The sequence below is a fragment of the Chiroxiphia lanceolata genome, chromosome 10 (assembly GCF_009829145.1).
Source record: "Chiroxiphia lanceolata isolate bChiLan1 chromosome 10, bChiLan1.pri, whole genome shotgun sequence".
Classification (NCBI taxonomy): domain Eukaryota; kingdom Metazoa; phylum Chordata; class Aves; order Passeriformes; family Pipridae; genus Chiroxiphia; species Chiroxiphia lanceolata.
The window spans coordinates 799,793-825,401 of record NC_045646.1 but is presented as its reverse complement, the minus strand read 5'-3'; the positions used below and the strand labels follow the sequence as shown (position 1 = coordinate 825,401).

General features: G+C 47.4%; 1 protein-coding gene and 1 long non-coding RNA gene across 4 annotated transcripts in view; both read right to left on the bottom strand.

Moving 5' to 3' along the window:
• The window catches only part of ARHGEF26 (Rho guanine nucleotide exchange factor 26), a 31,063-nt gene extending 16,103 nt beyond the window's left edge, over positions 1 to 14,960 (bottom strand). Inside the window, exons 1-6 of the mRNA XM_032698483.1 lie at positions 14,486 to 14,960; positions 13,765 to 14,446; positions 12,290 to 12,326; positions 10,240 to 10,385; positions 6,762 to 6,818; positions 3,986 to 4,146 (exon numbers count right to left, since the gene is read on the bottom strand). Of these exons, the coding sequence (XP_032554374.1) occupies positions 3,986 to 4,146; positions 6,762 to 6,818; positions 10,240 to 10,385; positions 12,290 to 12,326; positions 13,765 to 14,446; positions 14,486 to 14,940 (1,538 nt within the window). The 5' untranslated portion in view covers positions 14,941 to 14,960. The remainder of the gene's footprint in view (positions 1 to 3,985; positions 4,147 to 6,761; positions 6,819 to 10,239; positions 10,386 to 12,289; positions 12,327 to 13,764; positions 14,447 to 14,485) is intronic.
• A 225-nt stretch (positions 14,961 to 15,185) lies between these two features.
• LOC116791956 overlaps positions 15,186 to 25,609 on the bottom strand; it is an 81,975-nt gene continuing 71,551 nt past the window's right edge. For all 3 annotated transcript variants that reach the window (XR_004358909.1, XR_004358911.1, XR_004358910.1), the window contains exon 4: positions 15,186 to 17,953. This is a non-coding gene — a long non-coding RNA (uncharacterized LOC116791956). The remainder of the gene's footprint in view (positions 17,954 to 25,609) is intronic.

The following is a 25,609-nucleotide window of genomic DNA, read 5'->3' as shown; positions in this document are numbered from 1 at the left end:
GGGTTACAGCTGGAAGGCTTTACAGGTTTTAAGTACTTTTGTTCTACTGTCCTCAAACACAAGTATTCACATAAATCACTCTGTGCAGAGGGTGGGCCACAGAAGAGCCACAAGCTGCAAGAAATCAGCTGCAAATGCTGCCCTGGGATGATTTCTTTGTTTTCTTCTTTAAACAGACAATATGTTTCCATTATACAGGAATGGGTTTCAGCACAAATAGCTGTCAGGGCAGCTGGCAGCTCCACGCCATGGTTCTGGTCAGGGAGCTCCCACAGCTCCTGTCCCTGCCCCTCCTCTCCAGGCCAGTCCCCAGTATCACTGTGGGCCCACACCTGAGGACACTGGAGCTGCTCTGAATGGTTCAGCTCAAAATAAACTGGGTTTAGCTGATGCCAAAACTATCTGTTGCTGGGTAACAGAAACCATCTTAAGTCACCACTGAGGGAAACTCTGGGGTTTGGGTGTTTTTATTTTTTAAAAACCAGCTATCCTGTTAATGTTAAAACCAGCCCTTGCAAGGCAATTAGAGGGAGAAGTGGCAGTTCATGGGCTGAGGGCCTGAGACAGAGAAAGAAGAAGAATTATCTCCAAAAATACCTAATAATAGACATAAAAAAGAAACTGAACACAAAGGACTGAACCGGAACTAGAGCAAGGACTGACAGGAGAGTTTTGAAAAGTAACCCAGGGAGAAGAGGAAAAGTTCTGAGGGGACCTGACAGTGAGTCTCCTCCCAGGAATCTGGGACACAGTCACAGACCTTGTGTGCTGCCTCTGCACAAGAAGATCAGTGACAGTACAGAGCTTTGGAGTCAGAAAGGGACACAGAGACAATTAATTTGTCAGGATAATTCTGGCAGCAGTAACACACAGAAACACTGAGAGGACACTGTGCAGATGAAGAGCAGATAGGCAAGAAAAAGTTCCTAGAATTCCTGAGAGAGAGGCAAACCAAAAAAGACTCTAATGGTCACTGTTCCAGAATACTGGTTTTGTAAATTTAAAATAGCAATTGAACCACCCTTCATCTGACAAACACTGATAATATTGCCAAGCTTCAGCAACTGCAATTAAAAATCAACTAAAATGCACAGCTACAGTCACACAGCTGAGATGAGCTGAGGGCAGAGTGATCCTGGTCAGATCTGCTGTTCCTGAGCATTGGAGTCATGTATTTAATCTTGTCTCCAACAAAGAAACCAAATTATAAACAACAATCCCTAGGCCAGGAATGCAAGTCCCAACTACACATCCTTGTAAAGCTGCTGTTCAGCACCCCAAGGGAATAGTGCAGGGCAACCAGAGCTATTCCAGCTGCCAGGAGAACCCTCTGCACACACAATTCCTACATGTTAAAGCCACAGAGTTCAGCAACAAGTGCAGGTGTCAGAACAACCCAGAGAGGAAGGAATCAAAGGAAACAGTAGGATAAATGCAATGTCCCAAGTCATCAGCATGATGCAAATCCATAAATGTGTTCTGTGGGCACCTAAAATTTAAAGGGGGGAAAAAAGGTATTTTGGACTCACAGGCTCTACTCACAATATTTAAGTTCTTATTTTTCCTTTTTGTATTATATGCAGGTTTTGGGGTGGTTTTTTGCAATCTGTCAAAGAAACTGAGCAACAGAACTCTGCTTTCTCTAAAAGTAACGTTTTTAATGCTTGTTAACTGATTCAACATACACACTCAAATGATCACAAGGACTGCAGTGAACCTCTATCATATAAAGTATGTGGGAAAGAGGTGACATGTTAATCTAATTTACAAAAAAAGTGCTGTGAGGAAGCTTACCTGGTTCCTAACATATATTCACACATTTAAAATTAAATTAGCATACTCAGACAAGCTGTAAAGTCCCTCACAAACACACACTAAAGAAATCAAGACAGAGTTTACAAACAGTTAGAACCTGTCCAGATCCTTTTGCTAGTGTCTTTCTCTGCCAAAGCACATCTGAGACCACAGAAGTTTTTTGCCTTTTGTTGGTCTGGTGGCAGAGGGGCACAAACGCTAAAGCTTTCCTTTAACCTGCCAGACCAATCGTTCCACAAGACACTTCCCCGATTTCCCTGTGGCTGCTCTTTCCCCAGGGAGGTTCCTGGGGAGCTGTGACCTCTCTTGCCCCACATCCCCACACTGATTTCTCAGTGCTCAGCCCATTCCTCACGGAGCTGTCCCAAGGCATCCCCACAGCCCAGTCCAAGAGCTCCCCTGGATCTGTGGGAGTTCAGCTCCAGCACTTCTGAACTCCCAGATCTCACACACGGGCAGATGCACAATGAAAGATTGAAGCTCTCTGAAGCACCTTCCAAGAGGTTTCCACAAACACACAGTGAGTGTTGCCCAAATTATTCAGCTCCACTCTCTCTGTCAGAGACATTCCAGAGAGCTCCCAGGAGCAGGGAGGACTCTGCTCTCTGCATTCTGCTTCCAACAAAGGCAGCTTTGTTCCCCCAGGAATGGCCCTGTCATGCACCAGAGGCCTATCCTGGTGTTTCTGGACAGTCTCCATTAAACATGTTCCAAGGCAAAGTTCCTAGATAGAAGCTTTTAGCAATTTTGACTAAAGTACTTTTATAAAGTATTTTTATCAGCTCAAGTTCTTCAGCTCACCAAACTTCTGCCTGAGCAACCAAACCTACTGGTAACTACACCCATACTCAGGTTTTATTTTTTTAAGTAAAGGCTGCTTAAAATACAGCAGAATGGGACAGATGCTCACTTTTATAACAAAAGCAGAGATTTTGTTACCTTGATAGACCTTGAAAATAGAAAGAGACAGTTCGAAGACACCAAGAAAGAGGCTTCTGGTTTAAAATCACTTCCATTATTTACACAAATGATGTTGGTCAAAGCCAGCACAAAGTTTTGTTACAGTTTAACAGGACTGCATAATTCAGCAAAGAAAATATGTTTTCATTTAAGTGTAAAAAGGAGTTACAACTTCTGTTTTTACTCCAAGTTATAAAAAAAGCCAAGCTCTTAAACCATTGGACTTTACAGACAAGAAAGAATGAGATTATAATTTTGGCTAGTGTGGTATTTTTCCATGCTTTCCTTTTTTTTTTTTCCTCTCCCCCTCCCACTTCCTTTGAAGACCATTAATCAAAAGGGTTTTAAGAGTTCCCCTCAAAATACTGCTCTGCCCACCCCCATCATACTTTACTTTTACAAAAAACACTTTATATAAGGAGCCTTTAAAAAGTATGTTTCCTTGAAAATACAGACTTTGATAATCTGCATTCCCTGACACCACTGCTGGGGTACAACCCACTCCTGAGGTGGCTGAGGGGTCACACAACACCCAACTCCTGGCAAAAGACCTCAGCTACGAGAGAAAGAGAGAAAAGGGAATAGGGGAAAGGGAAAGCACCCCAACCAAATCCAAACCCTGCTCTATAGCTCCTAAACTGGGTTTGCACTTGGTACAACACATCAGCCTCTCTCCCAGGTACATCCATGGAACAAAACCTTGCTACTCCAAAACCTTCAGAAGACAAAGTCAAATTTCTGCCCAGCACATGCCAAATTCCATAGACTTTATGGGGCTTCAGAGAAAATGCTGAAAAGGACTTTACCACAACTGGGAACATGAAACTTCACAAGTTCACAAAGGTACATGAGGGTTTAATGCTAAAGAATTCAAATTTCAACATCACAGTTTCTACAAGAAGGACAATTTCTACCCAGGAGACAAAAGAAGAGGGCACAAAGAAAAAAATATTCAGATTCCTTATTGAACCCTGAGCCCCCTCTGTGAAAGAAGGCCAACACTTCTGTGCTCCACAGGTAGAGAGAGCCATGCAAAGCTGTCCAAAGCGACAGCTGAGAGCACCCAGTGCCTGCCCCAGGCCACAGCCTTGACTTCACGAGTTTGGGAAGAAATGGTCACCAGTAAAAGGGTTACTTCAGCTTCCAACAAGAAACCTGCTTTTATGTTAAAGTTGTATAATTCTTTTAAATGCAGAAATGCTGCACTTACTTTTTGCTTGCTTCATAAACATCTGTGATGTTGGAGAAGAGGTGGTGGCTCTCTGTTTTGGTCATTGTGAGGCTCAGTTCCCTGGAATTTTTAAACATCCGGATCAGAATCTCCAAGCTCAGCAAATAAGAGTGCTCAGAAGAGATCACTTCAAATATTGCCTACAAAGTAGAGGGGGGAAAGAAAAGACTTATTAGTGACTGGGCTTTTTTTAATTAAAAAAAAAGAAATGTTGAGGAGGGGTGCAAAGCAAAGTTTTTGCACATAAACTACAGATTATGACATAAATACTCACTTCTATGACAGTTGCATCACTTATTTAGAAATAAGTGATTTAACACTAGAAAAAAGGACTTTTTGAAGAAGTCTGTATTCAGAGTTTTCAATGCAACTGCAAACAGAGAGTTTGAAGACAACTCCAGACCAAGTGTGACCATTCCCCACTCATACTCCTGAGAGGTGGGTTTGGGGGTTTTGGGGGTTTGTTTTTTGGGGTTTGTTTCCTGTGGTCTGTCTGGAAGGTTCCCATCAGTCCCACGACTGCTGGCCAGGCCCTGTTTGCCTTTGCTCTTCCTGACCAGCAGCTGCTCAGTTCCTGACTGTCCCTGGGTCACAGGCCAAGCCCTGCAGGAGAGGAGCCTGGACCCAGAGCTGGGTCAGCACTGACACCCTGGGTCCCTCCAGCACCAGGATCAGACACAGGAGGGGCCAGGACAGGGGTGGCAGCCAGTGTCCCCTGGGTGGGCAGTGACCAGACACGGGACAGGCACAGCTCCAGGGGTCCCTGACCCCTCTGACCCATCACCCTGCACTCCATGAGAGCCCACTAGTCCTCCCACCAGCTGGCACACAAAGCAAACTGGTGATGGACCCTCTGACTTTGAAATCCATACACTTGTTCCACTGGAACTTTTCATCTCTGATGTAAAAACCCGTTCAGCTCTCAGCCATTTATAGTTGCCTGAAGGTACACGGGTAATAGAACTTTATAGTTCTCAATATAACCAATATTGATACTTGCATCTACTATTTCATTAGTTATCTGCTACTAACTCCTCTAAAACCAAAGGAGAAATACCCAAACACAACAGCACAGGGGTGAGGTTGGAGGCACAAGGCTGAGGTCCCTCATGGGCTTCTTCCCAGTTTGGTAACAACAAATTAAATAAATGGGACAAAGAAAGACACTTTGCTTCTAATGTGTAAGGAAGGGAGTATCATCTCACCATGACCCAAACACATTCTGGAGAATAAAAAATAAAGAAGGCTTAAACCAATCCTGAGTGACACACAGGAACCCCAGCACACCCAGGGGCTGGGTGGCAGCTCCAGGTGATGCAGAGTTCCTGAATGGCACTTACAGCCAGGTTGTGGTTCATTTCCATGACATCAAGGTCAGCAGATGTCCACCCCAATGGACAGGAATACTCAAGAGGCCAGGGGCACACTGCACTTTGTACACACACACACACAGAGCTTCAGCTTGCAAGGAAAGAAGATGTGCTGAAAATAATTTCAGTTCCAACCTATGACATATTTTCTTTAGCCAAAAGATGCACAGACCCATCTCACTAATGGGTTCTGAAAAGTGGGATGTGTATGAACACAGGACATGGACATTAATCAAGGCAGAAAACAAACAAATATATTTTTCTGCAGTGACAATGTATTATGGTATAATTATAAAATAATCTAATAGGATCTAAAAAGCAGTTTAAAGACTAGATAAAGAATAGTTAATAAAAGGCAGCTTAAAAGAAATACAGCTATAGCACAACCTCATAATGCAACTACAGCTTAAGAATATTTATTTAGGCTCCCTCTGAAAGAATGAGCCTCTAATATTCAAATAAAAAACCCTCAGGCTTGAAAACATTTTTGGTAACATTAAAGACTTTACATGTAAGAGGCATCCAAAGAACTTGTTCTCTCTGAAAAGATGCAAGTATGGCTTCAGGAAACCCAGACTAAAGGTTCCTGAAGGGTATGACTGAAACCAGTGCCTTGTGTCTCAAAAGCTTCCCAGCAGGAGGAGGCTGAGGTATATCCTGAATTGGAATGAGGACACTGGGACAGGTTACCAGGGCAGGTACCAATGCTACAGTGTTTCTACTGAAAACACCTTGTTTTTTCCCTGCTGCCCGACATACCTCAGGAGCTGCAGGAATACACTTGGCTAGGCCAGGCTATGCTTTCAACACCTCTCATCCCCTTTGAAATAGCCCCTGTAGGTGAGGAAGGAGGGTAAAGCAGATAAAGTGGACACAGGGAGTACAGGGGAAGAGGAAAGTGGATCAAGAGGACAAAAGGAGTAAAGGGGTAGGAGACAGAGAACAGGTCAGTGCATCGGTGGCGGCGCTGCCAGGGAGGCACCGGCTCTGTCAGGGGACAGGGGCAGAGCTCACAGCAGGGACACGGTGCTCTCATGTCCAGCAGGGTTAGTTACAACTCAGGGCCTTTCTAAAAGCTGCTCTTTGTTCCTCATTGCCTTTAAAAATTCATGTGCCAGCTCCTCCCTCTGTGATCTCGGGGTTAATGTCACACCTTCCCTGGCACAGCAGTGACTGTGCCACTGCCAGGCTGGACCCCCCCTGGCAGGGACACAGCACCTCAGCAACAGACAGGGTTTGTGTATTTACTCTCCCTGGGGACTGGGGACACTTCACTCCAGGGCAGGAAGCCGAGCAATGAACTTATCTCCTTGTCAACAGAGCACTGAAGCAGGTGAGCAGTGCAGCCCTAAGCAACCAGCCCCAAGCACAGGTTACTGAGATACCTCCTGCCTCTTCCTCTCCTCCTGGCTGATGGCTTCTGACAATCCGTTCTTCTTCACCTGCAAAAGAAATAAAGTGCTATTTTTAAAATCTCTTGGAGAAAAATGTGATTTTAAAAAAATAATACAGGATTATCAAAACATTGCAGCTAAATAATCTGTCCACTCCAGGGACAGCAATGAACCAGCAGAAATCAAAACAAAATTGACTTATCAAAAGAATTGTATCAATTCATTAAAAACTATCCCAAGACACAAACCCAGGAGCACTGCCACGAAAGCAGGCACAGTGGAATCCCTCAGGTTTATTCTTTCCTGGTGCAAATCACACACATTGTGTCATTTAACAGGAGAATGTTAAAAAACGAAAATCCAAAACTCCAGAAAGCAAAGCACCAAGGATGGCCTGGCTTCCTGCAATTCCCAGAGTGTTAAACCCAGGACCCCAAATTAGGAGGGACACCAGGGAAGGCAAAGAGCCACAGCACCTCACACGTGGAACACAGAGACATGCCGTGGCCATGAGACCTCACATGCACTTCCCTCCTCCCACTTCCCTCAGTCTTCTCCAAAAGCTCCTAACATTCTATCAGCAACAGCTTTCTCTCCTTACTCCACCTGTTCCCTGGAATTTTAAAGGATATATTATTCCTCACTTTATTCCTGCCCAGCAAGCCCAGCACAGCTGGACAGCAGGCTCAGGAATAAAGGAGGAGCAGGGTAAGGGGTGCCACACTTTTTTGCATGCACACCAAAGCAGAGCTCACAGGTGAGTGCTTATGAAAATAACATCAACATTCCAGTGCTGGAGCAGTTGTTCTTTGGAACACAAGTCACAGATTCCCACGGCACCACAAGCAGACACTCCTGGATACCGAGCACGAACTAATTAAATGCCTGTCTATTAAACCATTAAAGTACCTTTCAATCAACAACCTGAAAGTTTCAGAGCACTCCCCAGGAAGTGCAATGGCACTGGTAGGTACACCACCACCTTCTTCTGGACGCAGTGGAAGACTTTTCTAAAACTATACCAGCACAGGAAATACTTGGGAACACATCCCACAGGTGCTCCCTGCTGACACGCACACTGCTCAGGGCCAGGGAGCTCCATGGGCACCCGGCTGAACCTGTGTTCCCAAGGGCAGCTGTGCCCCGTGCCCACTGCCTGAGCTCAGGCCCAGGGAGCTCCATGGGCACCCAAGTGAACTCATGTTCCCAAGGGCAGCTGTGCCCCGTGCCCACCGTCTGTCACACGTGGGTGTGAGCACACAGAGTACACATGAGCTCATCCCGTGAGCAAACGGCCCAACCTCACGCTCCCCGTCAGCAGCAACACTGCCAAAGAGACAGAGGCCCAGACATGGAGACTATTTCAGGCATTTCTGTGAAAGAAACTTCGATTCCTAATTTTGAAGTGTCCCAAATGTTTTAATTGAAATAGCCTTAAAAAAAAAAAAAAAATCACATTTGTGACACTATGCAAACAAAAGGCTTAAGGCAAGAACTTGACCAGAAGATAAGCCCTTTGGTACAGGGAGAGAAATGAGAGCCCCTGCAGAGATGAGCCCTGAAGATCCCTGACAGTCAAACCAGGCAGATTCCTGACAGCCAAAGCACAGAGAAGCAGCAGCCATGAACAGGGACAGAGTGTGCTTCTGTAAAGCAACTCACAGCAGCTCTTCAAATCAAGGAGAAAACAATCACAACCAAGATCAATCTCAGTTTCACATGTGTGTGTACACTGCAGGAAGGCAGAAACACCCTTTTTATTACTATTAACATAAAGAATTTGACAGCTCCATGCCTGAAGTTCACTAGCCCTCAAAGAGAGCCCAGTCAAAGAAACCTCCTGCAGAGAGAGGGGTTCCCTCTGCCATCTCCCCTCCACCTCCCAGCACAGGCACTGCTAACAAACACCAGAAACATTATTCTCCTCCTTCCCTAACATATGCTGAAACCCAGGACTGACATTTTCCAGCTGACTTCCTGCTACAACTCCAGACTCACTTTTTCACTTTTCAATACCCACTGACAATATGTAATTTTTCCAGAGTTACAACCACAGTCACTGTGAGACTCAGATTCCCAGATTTTGTTTTCTCCATGCACCACCTTTTCCCTTGTACTCCCCCACTTCCAACCTTGTAAACCAAGTACAGACAGTGAACAAGTTGCTGTGCTCAAACAGCACAGAACAAGTTGGTTTCTGTAACTGAAGAATGGGACAGTTCCCTTCCTGAGATGGTCTCTGAGCTATTTTTGTCTCACAACAAATTAGTATTTGAAATTATCATTATTATTACTGAATAGCATTCTTCCAAAATACCTCAGCTGGTGAACATTTAACTGCTAGTTTGCCCAGAAGGCAGAAAAACCAATTTGACTTCATTATACCCAAACTTTTTTGCAACGCTGAGCAAATGTATTTAAATACAGCAAATTGCTGTATTTAAAGTATTTGATTTGTTGAAAAAAAATTCAGAGCAAATCTTTTCAAAACCACGTCGTCTTGCCTTCTTTATAATCATTGAGTCAGGGAGATTCATATTTCAATATCTTACACTGCAAAGGGTCACCAGCATCTGTAAGACAGCTCTGCTAATCAGGCCATCTAAAGACCCTTAGGGGATGTCCCTGAGGCTTGATCACTCATTTACTGGAACATGCACAGACATGGACAGCCAGCAACCCCAACACTCCAAGGTGATCATGTCATGGCATCATCTCTCTAATGGCAGAGATGAGGATTGGCAACATTCTACAAGTTGCATAAACAAAAACCAAAAAACAACCCCAAAGCCTTCATTTTAGGGATATCTCTCCAGAAGCCACAGAAACGATCAAAGGAAAAAATTAACCCCAGAAACACAGAATTTTTACAATTTCTTTAGTCTCAAAATCATGTGTAGGGCAAAAACCTGTAAAAATATCAACTGTTCTCAGTAATTTGTCAGTTTAGCAGCAGGGAAGGCAGCGAGATTGCAGTACTGATTAAACCAGCTGAATTTCCTTTGTTTAACAATGCCATTAAGCCAAAGCCCCTGCAGATGCTTCCCAGCCTGTGCTGGGACAGCAGAGCACCACCAGCTCAACACCCTGCTTTTCAGAATGGTTTCCATTAAACATCTGCACTTAAGAGCTGGTGTGGAGTGATTTAGAACAATTCAGCAGCAGCTTGTTTGTAACTAACTTTTCTTCAGTCTAATTCACCCTGATAGTGAACTCACACAAACCCTTTTTTTAACAAATCAGTGAAGTTGTGTCTTTGCCAAATACAGGGCCCCAAAATGAACTCTCTTGGTTTCACTGCTTTCTATGTGAAACAAAGACCAGTAATTGGTCAGGACTCCCGTGTTGTTCTTATGAAATGAAAAAGAAGATGAAAAACTTCAGCCAAAAACTGCAGCAGCAAGTAAGAAGCCTTTGCTTAGGCCCACCCTGAGCTCTGTCTCTGGCCACACCAGGATCACACACTCACCACAGAGAGCTGGCTCCACGTCGACCTCAGGGGCTTGTAGTGAAAAACAACCTTGTCATCCGATTTCTGCTCTCGGGGCTCAGACTCTTCATCAGAATCTATGTCCAGAGCCTTTTCCTTATAGTTCTGATATAACACAGCATTTTCTGTCAAACAACAACAGTGTGTCAGTCATCGCTAGAAAGTTGGTTTAGTTGCTCTCTTAAGAATTATAAGTAACAATTAAACAATGAAAGAAAGCAAAGTGTCACTGTGGCCTCCCCACTCCACCAGACAAAGATAGCATCTGATTTGGGCTGGACAATGGTGCAGTACAGTGACAATGGGTCACTGTACCACTCCCAAAGATCCTCACGGACAGAATTAAAGAACAGACGTGGCCTTTGTCAAGAAAAAAACAGAAAACAATTTTTTCTTCCTTGGTTTGCTGTAGCCTATTTTACAATTAGCCAGCTATTAGAAAACAGGACTGTGTGTCAGTGGATCAGTCACTGATCTGGAGGTTTAGCTATTTTCACCTTCAGGACCACCACAAGGCCACTGCCCATGACCACCTTTCTGTCAGCTTTAAATAATGTCTTTGCATTTCACTAAGAGAAGGAAATGATCCCAGTTTCAGAATCAAGGTCAGAACTATTCCAAATAGAAAATTCAAAGCTTTCCTGAGTAAGCACGAGGCCTATGAACCAAAACACCTTATTTGAGCTCTGTCATCATTAATCCAGTACTATCAGTGGCAAAGAACCCCAGGTGTGGAGCACACCCTGTGCACTTCCCAACCTCCCTGGTCACACAGCCTTTGCAAAAGCAGACAGAAAGGACAGAGAAATTCAGCACCACAGTGACCCACAGATGGATTAAGCCATTAAGCAAGTGGGCTCTGAAAGGTACTTTTAGATGGGCCAGGCTTTGGATAACATCCAATCCTCCCCTAAAAGGGGAAAGTGGAAGGTCTGGCTGCTCCGCACACAGCCCCAAGCCCATGGTCCCACACCTGGAGGGGTGACCTGTCCCACCTGCTCAGACCCTCCAGCCCCAATGTTAGACAAGGTCTGGCCTCTGTCTCAGCTCTTTGGGAAGTGTGTACAGTCTGTACAAGAGAGGAAATTGTGTACAGCCACTGCATTCTGAGAGGCACTGCAGAGAAAGTCATTAGCTGGGATCAGTCAAAGACAGAGGGGAACCACTGGAAGAGAATTTAGAAAATGTCATCAGGAGATAGTGAAGGAGAGAAGAAAATAAGGGTAGGAAAGGGGATGATGCAAACAGAACGCAGCGGGAAGTTTTGAAAACAGACACAAGAGGAAGGTAACACAGCAGCTGAGATGAGCTCAAGGAGGCATTAAGCAGAGAAAAGCCAAGTGAGTAGCAGTTATTACAATAAAACTTCCATAGGTCATAGCCAGGAAAGATTTTTTTTTTTCTTGTTGAAATATTGGGAAAAGCAGCAAACTTGGCAAAGCCCAGAATTAATAAGTACCACAAAAATGCTAATACATGGACAATGTTTTTCTGGCACTTAAACTTGAAGCCAAGGTAGCACAAAAGGAAAATGATGGCAGAGCCAAAGGATTTGCCCCAGCACTTGAGGAAAAGAGAACCTGCTGTGTGACCCAGCAGCTCAGAGTGTAACGACTCAGGTGCGTGCTGCAGGGGTGACCCCAAACCTGCCAGTGATCCATAATGTCCTGCACCTGGGGAGAGCCTCAGGGAACAGGCCTGAAGGCAGTCCCACCTGGAGGGCCCACCCCCCCAAGGAACTGTACAGAACTGTCAGGGCTGAGACAGACACATCCAAGAGCTCATCTTCTGGGAGGGACAGGAGGTTGAGAGGAAAAGAAGCCCCTCAAATAAACCCCCATTTTTAGCCTGCCATTTTACAGTCTTTAAAATACCCCTGAGGTATATTTAGGGCCAATATTTCAGTCAGTTTATTGAAAAGCAAGGTACTTAGTCTTGGACTTCCTAGGAAGGAAATGTGAAAACCGCCCCTGAAGTTCCTTTCCCTTGGGACACAGGGATCAGCCAGCCTGTACAGAACAGGGCTTACCTTCCCCATCGAACGTCCCTTGGCCTTTCAGCATCTTCTGTAGTTTTAACAGAAAAGAGAGAGATCTGTGTTAGAGAATGCAAAAGAACCACAGCAACAAGAACTTGTTTTATTCAACACTTAGGGCCTGTTGATTTGGTGCCTAACCTATAAACTCTGGATGTTGGACAGGAGTTCAACAAAAACAACTGTTTCACCACAGCAAGTGGAAAGCTACTCTAGTTTCATTTCTCTCATGCATTGTTTATATGCATTTTCCCAAAATGCTTCATTTTCCCTGTGTTTCAAAAGCACAATATACTGGCTTGAGAGGGGTTCAGTGAACCTGCACCTCATCCCACTGTCTTGGGCTTTCCTAGGAGGCCACAAGGCCCAGGACTGAGTGGCTGCCCTTCCACACTCTGCACACAACACCCACTGTAAGTACTTTGTAAGTGAACGTCTTGAGAGCAAAACAAACCTCTGAAATCAAACAGCTGTTCTGGTGCAACATGTCCTGTGGGCTAAGAGTCTAATAAAACACTACTGGCAGAGAGCTCTGTGTGTTAGGACAGGACAGTAAGACATCCTCCCATTCTAAACACAACTTACTGTTCAAGTCTATTACCAAACCAAATCACTTCCTACTCTGCAGTTGTTCACAACTTGATCAATTCCTATTTCATCACTTGTAGCATTTTCACAAAAGCTTCCATTACTATAATTTTGAATTTGGCTGAAAACTGTCATAAAGCTGATCATTATTTTAATAGCTACAGCATCAGCCCTCAGCCTGGTATAGTTTATTACACAATTCCAAACACTCCACAGATATCTGTGAACGTATTTCATAAAGTAACAAATTCTATTTAAAAATAAAGAAACACAATATATGAACACTATATGTTCAAGCAAAACAGTATTTTCAGTAAGTCTTTATAACTTAATTTTAATGCATTAACATGCAATTAAAATCTTCCTACTTCTCCCAAGGGATACAACCAAGATTTAAAAACAGGCATTCTGCTTTTACTTGCAAGCATTAAAATTAAGATAACTGAAGTGGTCTCTATCGATTTAAAAACCACACAGTGATTTTTACAAGTAATTTAGAAGTGCTGTCTCAGATAGAGGAGAGTAGGAGGAAGTTCACTTTTCTGTCTCTGCTCTAGCAGGCAGAGTTTATTAGGACAATGCCTCTTTTTTTCCTGTTTACTCCTTTCTGGGAAGTGGGTTTTAAGCCATGAGTTCGGTTGGGAGAGCAGCCCTCCGTGTGCTGGGGAATCCAGCAGGAAACGCGAGCAGGAGCACAGTGCTGAGCTGCCCAGATTTCAACAGAATCGTGTCCCTCCAACATCTCCCCAGTAAAACAGCATTAACTAAACAGCAGTAAGTACGAGAAGTTTTGTGTTAGCAAAAAGCAAGCTGAAAAAAAACGCACAGTCAGCAAATCACGCTCCTGCGGAACCGCAGCATCACCGCCCAGCGCACCTCACCTTTATCCTGCCCAGGCTCGAAAACTTCTCTTTATCCTCGACCACGGCTTTCAGGATGGGCTGGGACATTCTGTTCTTCTTCTTGCAGTTGGCGGAGCCGTCCAGGTCCACCCCGCTCACCACGGCCCGGCGGTAGGACGTGGAGCGGAGCCCTCGCCGCAGCGTCCCCGGGCTGCCCGGGCCGCCCTCGGGCTCGTCCTCGGCGTCGCTGCCCAGGGGCAGCCGGGGGGTCTCCACCATGCTCCGAGCCTTCAGCAGCCGGTCGTGGCCCTGGGCCCGGCCCGCGGGCCGGCTCTCGGCCAGGCTGAGCGGGATCAGCTGCTGCGAGCCCACCTTCCGCGCCGCGGGGCTGTGCGTGCTCAGCAGCGCGGGGGGCTCCGCGGGGGGACCTCCCGGCACCTCCGCGGGCTCGGCAGCCCTGCCGATCCCGGGGGATCCCTCCGGGGGCTCGGCGGTCCGGCTGACTCCAGGGGATGCCCCCGGGAGCTCGGCGGTCCGGCCGATTCTGGGGGATCCCTTCGGGGGCTCCGCGGTCCGGCCGATCCCGGGGGATCCCTTCGGGAGCTCGGCGATCCGGCTGACTCCAGAGGATGCCCCCGGGGGCTCGGCGGTCCGGCCGATTCTGGGGGATCCCTTCGGGGGCTCGGAGGTCCGGCCGACTCCAGGGGATCCTCCCGGTACCCTCGGGGGCTCGGCGGCGCGGCCGATCCCGGGGGATGCCCCCGGGGGCTCGGCGGCCCGGCCGCACGGCGCGGGCTGAGCGCTGGCCGCGAACACGATGCGGTCCTGGTGCGGGGCCAGCCCCGCAGTCCTGGGCGGCCGGGCCCGGCGGCCCTGCCCGCTGCCCGGCGCGGGGACGGTGCCGTTGGCGGTCGAACCGACACGGCTGTCCGGAGCCAGGGTGAGCAGCCGGGAGCGCTCCGGGGACAGCCCGGGCGAGCGGGGCGGCCGCACGGTGCCGTTGGACACGGATCCCATGTCGGGGCTGACGGTGCCGGCGGGCTGGGTCACGGTGAAGGCGCACCTGTCCTCCACGGGGAAGTCGGTGACGAGCAGCCCGCTGGGGCTCTGGTACGACTGCGGCCGGGGCTTGCTCCAGGCGAGGGGCTGCGGCCGGGGGGTCGCCCGCCTCCTCCAGCGCGGCGCGGCGGGGCCCGCCGGGCGCTGCCCGTCCATCGCCGCCCGCCCGGCGCCGCTCGCCCAGGGAGGCGGGCGGGGAGCGCTCTGCGGGCGCGGGGCCAGCGCGGGCCGGGCCGGGCGGGGGCGGGCCGGGAGAGCAGCCCCCGCTCGCACCACCCGTGCCGCGCCGCTCGCTGCCGGGGCCGCTCCCGAGGCCGCTCCCGCCCCACCTGCGGCTCGGCCGGGGGCGGGCGGAGCGGCGCTTCCGCCGCCGGCACAGCCCCTGCGCCCGCCGGCCGGGGCCTCCCCTGCCCGCAGGTGGCGGGAGGAGCGGGGTCCCGGGGCTCTCCCCTGCCCGCAAGTGGCGGGAGGAGCGGGGTCCCGGCGGTGCCGCCCCGAGGGCGCGGGGTGAGCGCGGTGCCGGCAGCTGGGCTGACTCACCGCAGGGTTACGGCAGCGCCGCGGGCAGGGCGGGTTGGCGGCACAGCGCTGCCCCAGCCCCGGGCTTCTCGCTGCAGGACCCACCATACCCACCACATGGGAAAAAGGTTGGAATTTCCCCTTGACACGTGGCCACGACGGCAGTCGCGTGCGGCGATGCCATCCCTGTGTCCCACCTGGGCTGTGCAGTGGTGCCATCCCTGTGTCCCACCTCACTGTGCCCGCCCAGGCAGAGGCTCGCGGGGCCCCTGTGCCCCCCACCTGCTCGTTCATTAGGGAACACGTTGCACCTGCCTGGCTCGGGCTGGAGTGCTGGGAGAAAGCTGGGAAAGGAGCAGCTTTGTGGTAAAAAAATAGGACGTAAACCATGAATCTGCTGGGAATTCTGACACGTCAGTCGGAAACACTGTGTCTGTAAAAATGGTGAAACTTAACTGTGACTTTGGTAACTTCACCATACATCTGAGGAGAACAGAGTAAGTTTTAAAAAGCAAAATAAAGGCATGCTCATGTTCCTGTGCTGGCGGCTGCACAGGCCTTGTCTTCTTCCATCATGGCACACGTGCTCTGGCAGCCCGGCCAGGGGTCCCTGTGCTCCACAAGGCACAGCCTCAGCAGAGTCCCTGACAGAAGTGACATGGATGATTTTCTGTTCTATTACATTCAGTAATAATTACAACATGCCCTTGCTTCACTGCCTGCTCCTCTGCAGTTAAAAATCTGCTCTGCTTCCATTGGAAAAAAATAATGATCCCTATGTTTTAAAAAACATCTTGTCAGAGCATGTGGAGCATTTAGCATGAATAATTATTTAGCTCCACTATTAAATGTCACATTGGACATGAATGTAAAATAAAATTTTAAATACTTCCCTGGTATTACATCACAAAGCTAAACTGCTTTTCAGGCTTCCCTCAAGTGCATGAAAGACAAAACCTAGGCCTGATTCTGTTCCCATGTGATTAACACATCCACTCTGGACTGGCAGAACAGTAACACCTGGAATATTTGGAGACCCTGGAGCCCAAGCTCTGCCTCCACAGCCTGGGACTCTGCAGTGCAGAGCTCTGGAGCTGGGCCAGGAGGCACCCAAGGACACAGCTCATACCTGCTGTGTTAGTCCTGCCCTTCCCGCAGAGCTCTGCTGCTGGAGCTGGGGGGAACCATTCAGGTCATTTCCATGTGAGTGGCCCTCAGGAAACACTCTGCAGGGGGACCAGGGAAGGCTTTGTTAGGCTGAGCAAGTTACCTCACCCCTGACTGGCAGGGCCCTCCTTTCATCAACTGTGAGATGCAGACTTGATTTCTGCTGAGACTTGAACTGAAAGAGCAATCCCAAAAGCTTTGATTAGAGCTTGGACTCACCAGTGATGATGTATGCTAAGTGCCTGGCAGGTGCAGGACTGGAGGACTCCTGGGGGTGGAGGAGAGAGTTTTGGGGAGTGCTCAACAAAATTACTTGGTTTTTTATGGATGGGCACCCACTTAGGCTCCTGGATAAACTTGCAGAAGGGCCAAAAAACCATTAGATTTGTAACTGTTCTCTCCAGACTTGCAAGAGTTCGTGTATCACCAAATCAGAAAAGAATAGAGTAGATTAGAAGTGCTCTGTGATATTTTCAAAGGTATAAAAATATTATTTACACTAAGCCTGTTTAGTAGGTAATAAACCATCAGACAAAAATACAGAAGGAAACATAAGGAACAGCCAACCCCATGTACATGCATACAAACCTCAGATATATTAATTCTTCTCCCAGGAGATCCCAGGGAAAACAAAAATCTTTCTAAGAATCAAATTAAGCAAAGCACAAAGAAATTAAAATGGGCAAATTTTTATGTCCCACACATGAGAGAAAACTGCAAATTGCCACTCCAGCTTTAAACAGCCAAAGCACAGGGAGAAGCCACAGGCAGACCTTAAAATGCTGGTTCAGTTGTCAATTGGGATTTCACACTGGATTATTTCTAAAATTATCTCTCAGCTGTCTACATGAAATTGCCAAGGAATTGGATATAGCTGCTCCATATTACTTAACTCACAAATCCTAATTATTAATAACCAAGGTAATCAGCTTTTACAAGATTATTCTCTTGCACATACTTATTCACTGTGCTGCAATTACAAGGGTAATTTTGGTTGCACCTCAGTGTTCCATTTCATACACAGTAAAAGAGAAGTAAAACCTTACAACAAAATTGCCATCATAAGAAAAGTAAAATCAACTCTATAATATAAGAGAAGAAAGAAATGTAAACATAGTAATAACCCATCCTACAAAGCCAGGTCACAGTGTGAAATCACTGAGACACTTGTGTAGCAGTGCCCAAACCTGATAACAAGCCCACAAATAATAGTCATATTAAACATCACTTTGGAAGGGTTACAGGGTTCAATATATACTTTTGTGTAAGATCTGAATGTGAAAATGTAAATGTTCATGCAGTAACTTACAGGAGATGTGTAAAGACTCGGAGTCGGGCCTGTGCTTTCTGTCAAACGAGAGAAGAGGAAGACGAATCCGTGGACACTTTGTATGTCCAATTTCAGAACCATCTCAAACCTCCCCTCCAGCTCTGGGCTGTCTCTGGCGTGTGCTGGGCTGGAGCTCTTCAATGCTGCAAACACCTGGAGATGTTGGGACACACCTGTAATTCAGTGTTTCTAAATAAACTGACTCAGTTTGCTGAGTCAGTGCTCCCTAACCCGTACTCTGTCCCTCAGCCAGTTTTGGGATGCAAGGAGGTGTGGAACAGAACCTGTGCAGTGGGAACTGCAGCAGAGAGAATTCCCATGCAATGCTGCATCCCTTTGGAACCTTTCCCAAAGCCAGGCCCTGAACACCCCTACAGCTTCAGAGCTGTGCAGGTGACCCTGGCTGCTGGTTGGGCCCGTGGTCCCCCACTGCCTCCAGCCTCCTCAGAGGCATTTCCATCAACATCTGCCCTCTGTGCCTCCAAGAGAGGGGAGGGGTGAAATGGCTCCAAGGGAAGTGCCCAGCTTTTGGTTAATCCCCCAGGAATCACTGCATGTCCCATCTGTGTTAACTGACAGCTAGGAAATAATAATACAAGAAACATTCTTTTGAAACTCCTCTCTTTCCCTGGCTTTGGGCAGCTGAAGAACAGCCAGCCCTGCTCGGATCAGAGCAGAATTAGCAGGTAGGGGAATAAGGCTCTTACTGCCCCCCAAAACCCCTCCACAGCCCCAGCAGGGCCGGGGTCAGCACAGGCGAAGAAAGGACGAGCTGTGAGTGTGACAGAGCTCTGCTGAAATCCCCCTGGCACTGCTCTCACTGCCTGTCCAGAGACATGAACCAGGGCAGTGGAGCCTCTTGCCAATGTGAGGAGCAGGGTTTTCCCAAGGAGGAAACGGTTGCTCCAGCAACACAGGCAATCCCAGAGCACTGCAGCCATGGGGCGCAGGAAGGGTCAAGCCTTCCGACCTTGTGCCCCCTTTCCTCTCCATACAATGGTGTGTAGGCTGGGAGAGATTTTACTCTGAACACTGCCCAGCCAAATTTTAACCGTAAATCAACCCAAGAAGGCAGAAGACAGGTTCTGTAATTATTTCTGTTTTCCTCTGAATTGTTTTTGCTGTTGTTAAAATAATCAGCAGTAGTAGAAAGCTTTGCAGCATTAACCAAAAGCTTTTAGGGGAAAACCACATCACATTGCACTGCAGGAATAAAGAACCTGTTAGTGCTCCTGGACCATGAAATTTGAAACAAGATGCTCTTTTACTGTTAAACTGGGATGAAAAGACAAAAGAGTAAGAAAGAATGTGTAACCTGAGAAGTCTGACCCTTCCTCTTCAGTTTAGTTATATTCATTGGTTTTCCAATTTTACGATTCCATTTACACATTTAAATTCTAACAGTGAATTCCCTCTCAATAATTCAAAGACCATCCTTTCTATAGGATAATGGTTAATGGAATGTCCCTGAAAATGTAGATACAAATTTTTTTATCTGATGACTATAGTTCATAAGATGTTACTGTTTAAAGAGTTTGGAGGATTTCAGACATCTCCCAACAAAAGGATCGAGGCACTGCTTGCCATAGCTGAAAAGTTTTGGTGGTTGCCATTAGAAACTCAAGCAAGGCTGGGAGCCTTCAAGGACAGTCTGTGCAGCTCAAGGATGCTGATTGCTGGGTCTGCTCTCTTTGTTCTCCCTGAGGCTGCACACAAATGTCTGAGCAAGTGACGGGGGGCAGAGTGGATCCTTACTGCGGGTACGTCTCCAAAGAGCTGCTGCTTATTGCCTAAGTTTGGTTTCTGCTGGGATTTTTGCTCTGTTTTTTAAGGAACAAACATTCTGCTCGTATAGGAATTAAAATATATATATATAAATGGAGAACTCCGGTGGTTTTTATTTGTTTCCTGAAGGATAGGTGATGATTTCTATGTGTGATACACACTGTCACTCTGCAGTGGGAGCAGGTGAGTCACCTGCTCTCAGCCCCTGCAGGCTGTGACTCCCCAGCCTTGCAGTGCCACTGGACTTTGCCAGCCTGCCCTGCCCTTCCCGGGAGGTTCCAGGGCCCGGTGCTGGCTGTGAACACACCAGGCACTCCACAGGCCTCTCTGGCTCTGCACAGGGGGCAGCTGTTGCACACAGAGGCGGAGATTTTCAAAGCTGACTGTCCCGGGTGAGACACCTGAGCCCTGGGGAATGGCTTGGCTGGATTGGATGGCTCCCCCCAGTTCTGCTTGACAAGCTGGAGATGGGGCAAAGGTTGGACTCCATGATCTTAGAGGTCTTTTCCAACATATATGATTCTGTGATTCTGTAATTGGGCTGATTTTAGAAATGCTGAACCTGGTTTAGTTTCAAACACCTGATTAACCTGTAGTTATGTACCAAGTTCCCCTTTGCTGCATTGAAATGCTGGGATTTTAGGAGTGCCATAGCAACAGAATCAGACAGGGAGGAGGTCTGGAGTGCGGGGCAGGGAAGCTCGTGCCTGTTTTTCTCTAATGAGCTGAAGCTCTGGAGTGTGCCTTTCCCCCTCACATTCCAGTTTCCCATTTGTGCTCCCTCTGTGCTCCACGCCTCCCTTGGCTGCAGCCCTGCAGTGGAAACTATGCATGGATGCATGTGGAGCTGGGGGCTGGGGGACCTTCATTCCGAACTTCAACAAGCCTGTGGTTTGGCCTAAGTGGCCCCAAATAACCAGGAGTTGGACAGAATTCCCAGATCTGAGGCCACTCTCACATTCCCCCCCCTGCCTGGCCCTGGGCTATGCACAGAGCACTCTCCACACACCACCTCAGCACCCCTGTGTGTGTGAGGATATTTCTTTTCCAAACATTCTGAAAAATTGGCACTTCTCTTATTATCTTTCCTCTCCAAGCTATTACAGGTGTTCCTAATTCAACTCTGATCCCACTAATTAGCTCAAATACATTTTAATTAGTGGAATTCATTCTGCTGTTAGGTGTGCCAAAATTCATCTCTATGGTTTCTCTGAGCTCAGTTTCTCAAGTTGTCTCCTTTCCAGTCAAGCTCTTATTTTCTAGCAGTACCTTAAGTGTTCTTCTTAGTTGGAAATAATTTCTATCCTATCATCTAAGTCCTTTTTTCATCCTTCACCTTACTGTGACTTATTTCCTGACCTACCACACAAAACAGTCGAAATTCTAGACCTGATAGGTGCAGTTATCAGGGAGACAAAGGGAGCGGGGATGTGTAAAGCAGGATATTGCAGGAGAGAAAAGCCCTTCAGCTGGAACAGCAGCAGGTCAGGAGCAGAGTGAGAGTCTGAGAATTCATACAGCACTTCTAACAAGACTGAAAGGAGAGAGAAGAGGGGCGTAGAGACACTCACTGAGCCAAGAACAGATTCCCAAAAGAAAAGAACTCTGATTTCAAAAGGAAGGGGGGAAAACGAGCGGATAGAGCAAGTCCTGCTTTGCCAAGGAGTCTGATGCAGGAGCGCGGCCAGTGCACTCTGCCTGTGCAGCCAGTCTGGCTGAGAGGATTCATTTTATCTGTAAAACAAGTCCCCAAAGACAAAACATTTTTATTGCTTTTAAGTTGGTTTCAAAATTAGTCACGGACTGATTTCAACCCTTAAATCAAACTGAAGGTGATCAAGACCTTGCAAAAGGCTTTCATCCAGAGAGGCAGTGCTGGACCCAAAATAAGCAGAAACCTTGCCCAGCATCGCTGCTGTGGAGAATAAACCAGTTTATAAATGTTAATAAAGAGTTGAAAAGCTTTTCAAGTTTCTCTGACAAAGCTCAGCACAGTGACAGGATTCCTTCCAGGGTCCAGCACGGGCAGGCTCGGGCAGGGGCTGCCCACGGACTTTGCCTAGTTGGGAAGAGCTGGAACAGCGAGAGCCTCTCGGAGGACGGGGACAGACTCATCCCAGTCCCACGGGCTTTGCAAAGGCCTTACAAGTACCTGGAGCTGGAAGGGAGCTCAGCACCCGGGTGATGGCCATGGAAACAAAACACGAGCTGCCCTGAGTCACCAGGACGGCACCGCCGAGGTGTTGGTGATCCCTCAGGCTGAGCAGAGCCTTCAGTGCCGGCTGGCAGCGGCTCCAGGGAGCTCGGGAAGCCAGCTGGAAGCACTGAGCCCCCCAGGTGGTTCCACAGCACAGCTGACAGTGCTCTGTGGCCTTCTGAGTGACAAGAAAGAGTCTGTGGATTGTGGCTCCTGTTCCAGCACCGCTCATGTTTGTACATGGTCTCACTGTGTTTGGATCTCATTTTTACAGGCTGCTTTATGTATTTGGAATGGAGGGGGTTTTAATGTTGAATTATGCTCCTCGGGGGTATAAAGAAAGAAGGAAGGAGGGGATTAAGGTACCCAGACATACAGCAAGAACGTTTCTTTCTCGGAAAATGTTGCCTGGCTTCTTCCTCTTGAGCTCTGTGCTGTTAAATACACGGCCTGGATCCATCCCTGGTGTCAAAGTGCTTTTGTTTCATCTACAGTTTTATTCAGTTTCTCGGGAGATGAAAGACAAATAAAGAGGCTGAAAATGTTTTCAAATGCAGCCTGAAAGCATGAGAAAAAACATTAACCTTTTGTTTCATTGCTTGGAAACCCCAAAAAGAGAACTGCAAGCAGCAGTTTGCCCGTGAGACTGTCAGTGCTTCCTGTTCTTGTTTCTTCGTGTTCTTTCCCTCTTAAGAAATTAGACAAAGAAAAGGGGCACTAAATTGCTGGCATCCCCTGCCCCAGGGTCCTGAATTCAGCTGGCACTGCTCAGGCCCACTTTCAGCACCTCCCCATGCAGTCAGAGCAGCCACTGGAGCCATGGATAACATTCCTTGGGAATGCTGTGATGCAGCTTATGATCCCCTGTTTTTCAGTGATAAAAGCCAGACACTAGAAGGAAACAGAGAACATGTTTTTCCCTCTAAGACAGAAGAGAAGAACATGTGTTACAAGCCAGTTTACTCAGCTCAATACCTACTTGCTCGGTATCATAATTAATCAATTCTTCAAGTAGCAAAATAACCAAAATACATGATTTAGCCATCTCACAGTGAGTTGTGTGGGCTCCTTGTAAAAAGCTACTATTTTAAGTTCAGAGATGTTAAAAATCAGATAGAAATGCTTGCACAAGGTGACCTATCGTGTGCTGAGGGGAGAGAATGTTAATTTTACCAAACAAGATGTTTTTCCATCCAGATATTTCTATGGATTTCCCTGGGTGCTGATGTATGTGTGCCTTATGGACTCCTGGGACTTGGCAACAGCCACACAATAAAGCTCAAGGGAAAGGAATTTGGTCTGACAGTCCAGCCTGGCACTACCCACACCTCTCTGGCTGTATAAGGAATGATCCTTAATGATCCCTGCAGTTAACTCTGCCCCAGCTCCTCTGTAAATGATCCTAAATGAGTTTGCTGATTCAGAATTAGTTTTTCAGCTCAATTTATACATGCCAGCTTTAGAAAAATGTAAGCTTAAATTGGAATATGATAAAAATTGTAGTTTCCCTTGTCCAGCTGGGATGTGAGGGGAGTCCTGCAGCAGCTTCCACACTGACCTCAGGCCATCAGCCACCATAAACAGTGGGATAGCTTTTTTTTACAGCATCATTTTCTTAGTGGGATAAAACCAATTTTTTAGAGGAACTAATGATCTGAAGAACAAAACACTAATTACATGGATTTTTTAATGAAACAGGCAAACAACCCTTCTACTTGTACCCTGAATCTCTTTACTTTGCTGTTGATGTTTAACTTGATTCCTTTCTATGGTAACATTCCCTGCAGCACCTCAGGGCACGAGGGAACTGCGCCTGGAATAGCCCTTTTTGTCATCACTGAAATGCACCAAAACCATTTGGTCAGCACAAAAACGTCATGAGGAGTGGGAACATTGAGGTTCTCTCAGAAGACAAGGCAGAAACACGGAGCAGTGGCACACCAGTGTCCCAGTCCCTGCTGCGTGGGTCTGAGCAGTGCCCAGTGCCCCCAGTGCCCCCAGTGCCCCCAGTGCCCCCAGTGCCCCCAGTGCCCCAGCCCCTCCAAGGGCACAGCTCAGCCCCTCCAAGGGCACAGCTCAGCCCCTCCGAGGGCACAGCTCAGCTGCTCTGTGAGGGACCAGCACCAGCCGTGCCCGTGGCTGCGGCACCAGCCCGTGGCCACCACAGGGAGAGGGGCTCCGGGGCCCTTCCTGGCCTGGCCACGCTGGTGACAACCAGCAAAAGTTTTTGCACAGTTTGCACTGAGCTGTTCCTGCCCCGAGGCCGGGGGTCACTCAGGGGCCGTTCTGTTGGGGCACCAGGAGCCTCCTGGCTGGTTTCTGGGCTGTGCCTGGAGCTCAGGGTCAGCCCCAGCAGCCTGCTGGGTGTCCAGCTACAGCCACTCAGTGAGGGAGAGTTCAGAAAGCCATTCCCAAAGCTCCTGAGAATTCCCAGAGAAACATTCAAGGCAGAAGCCAGAGACATTAGAAAGAACAGCCAGCTGCAGATGCTCTTATCCTGGTGAGTGAAAACCTGGGAATACTTGAAATACTCCAGATAGTTATGACTGGGCAGCAAATGCCACAGCAAAGATCTCTTTGTTTTAAGTAAACCATTAACAGAGCAGCCCAATCACAATGATAAAACCCACACTGATATTCTTGGAATAAACTCCCTCCCTGTAGCTGGCCCATCTGAAACTAAAACTGCAAAAACTGAGATTCTTCCAATAGTGGGAAAAAACACATAAAGAGCAAGCTCCTGGGACACAGAATTTGGAAAGCTGATCTTTGAAACACAGGAGGTTTACTGGAAGTACATTGTATTACAGCAAAGGAGGTCTGCTTTAAAATTTCAGTCCAAAAATAGCCTTTCTCACAGGGTCCTACGTTGAGTGAATATACAATATTAATGTCATATCACATCACATCATATAATTAAAAACTTTGCCCTTTGCACAGTCAAATTCTGGTTCTTAATTACCCAACTGATTTAATCCATGGTATTGATTTCAGAAAGAACAGTGTGTTTTAACAACAGTCCATACCTGATTTATTAAACTCCTTGAATGATTGCACCTGGAGGGAGTTTAAGTACCAATATATTTGGCATTTTGAACCAAACAGGCTTGCGGAAAAAAAACTAACAAAAAAAAAGTGTGTCTCAGTTCTCCTCTCTTTTATGTCACCACATACAAAGGTTGAACACAGAAAGAAATCAGATTTTCAGTTTAAAATCCGCAGTTGTTACAGGACATTCTATACCCACAGGAAAGGGAGAAGGTAACAATAAGGAAAACCTTTCTTTCCAGTCTCACACATCTCAGTCCTGCAGGACCTTGCTTTTATAAACGCCACACCAATAATTCTTTCCCACCACATTTCAGTTAATCTCACAGTCTTCAACAAATTAGAGCATCAGTTTGCAGCCCCTCTGCTCCTACACAGGTGGTGTTTGTTTAAGCCTGAACTGCTCCAAATCTGGTCATTTACCTTGTTTTCATAAAACACAATTGTGGTTCTTTTTTTCCTTGGCAGAAAGCTCGATAAGAGTATGGCCTTAATCCATTAAAAGCATTAAATCACATTTTTAAGTGGTGAGCCTTCGGCTCCATCCCTGCCATGGGAATCTCATTCATGTGATAACACATGTCTTGTTGGCAGCCCTCGCCCTGCTTGGATAGGCCAGTGGAGCCAAGGACAGGACAATGTCCCCATCCTGATTGTTTTGGTGGGAGCCAAGAACAGGGAAAGCTCCCCATCCTTCCTCTGTTGGTGTGTGAGGGAAATGTGGCCCCAGGTCACAGCAGGGTGTTACCCCCCACACCCAGCACAGACAGCGGGCAGAG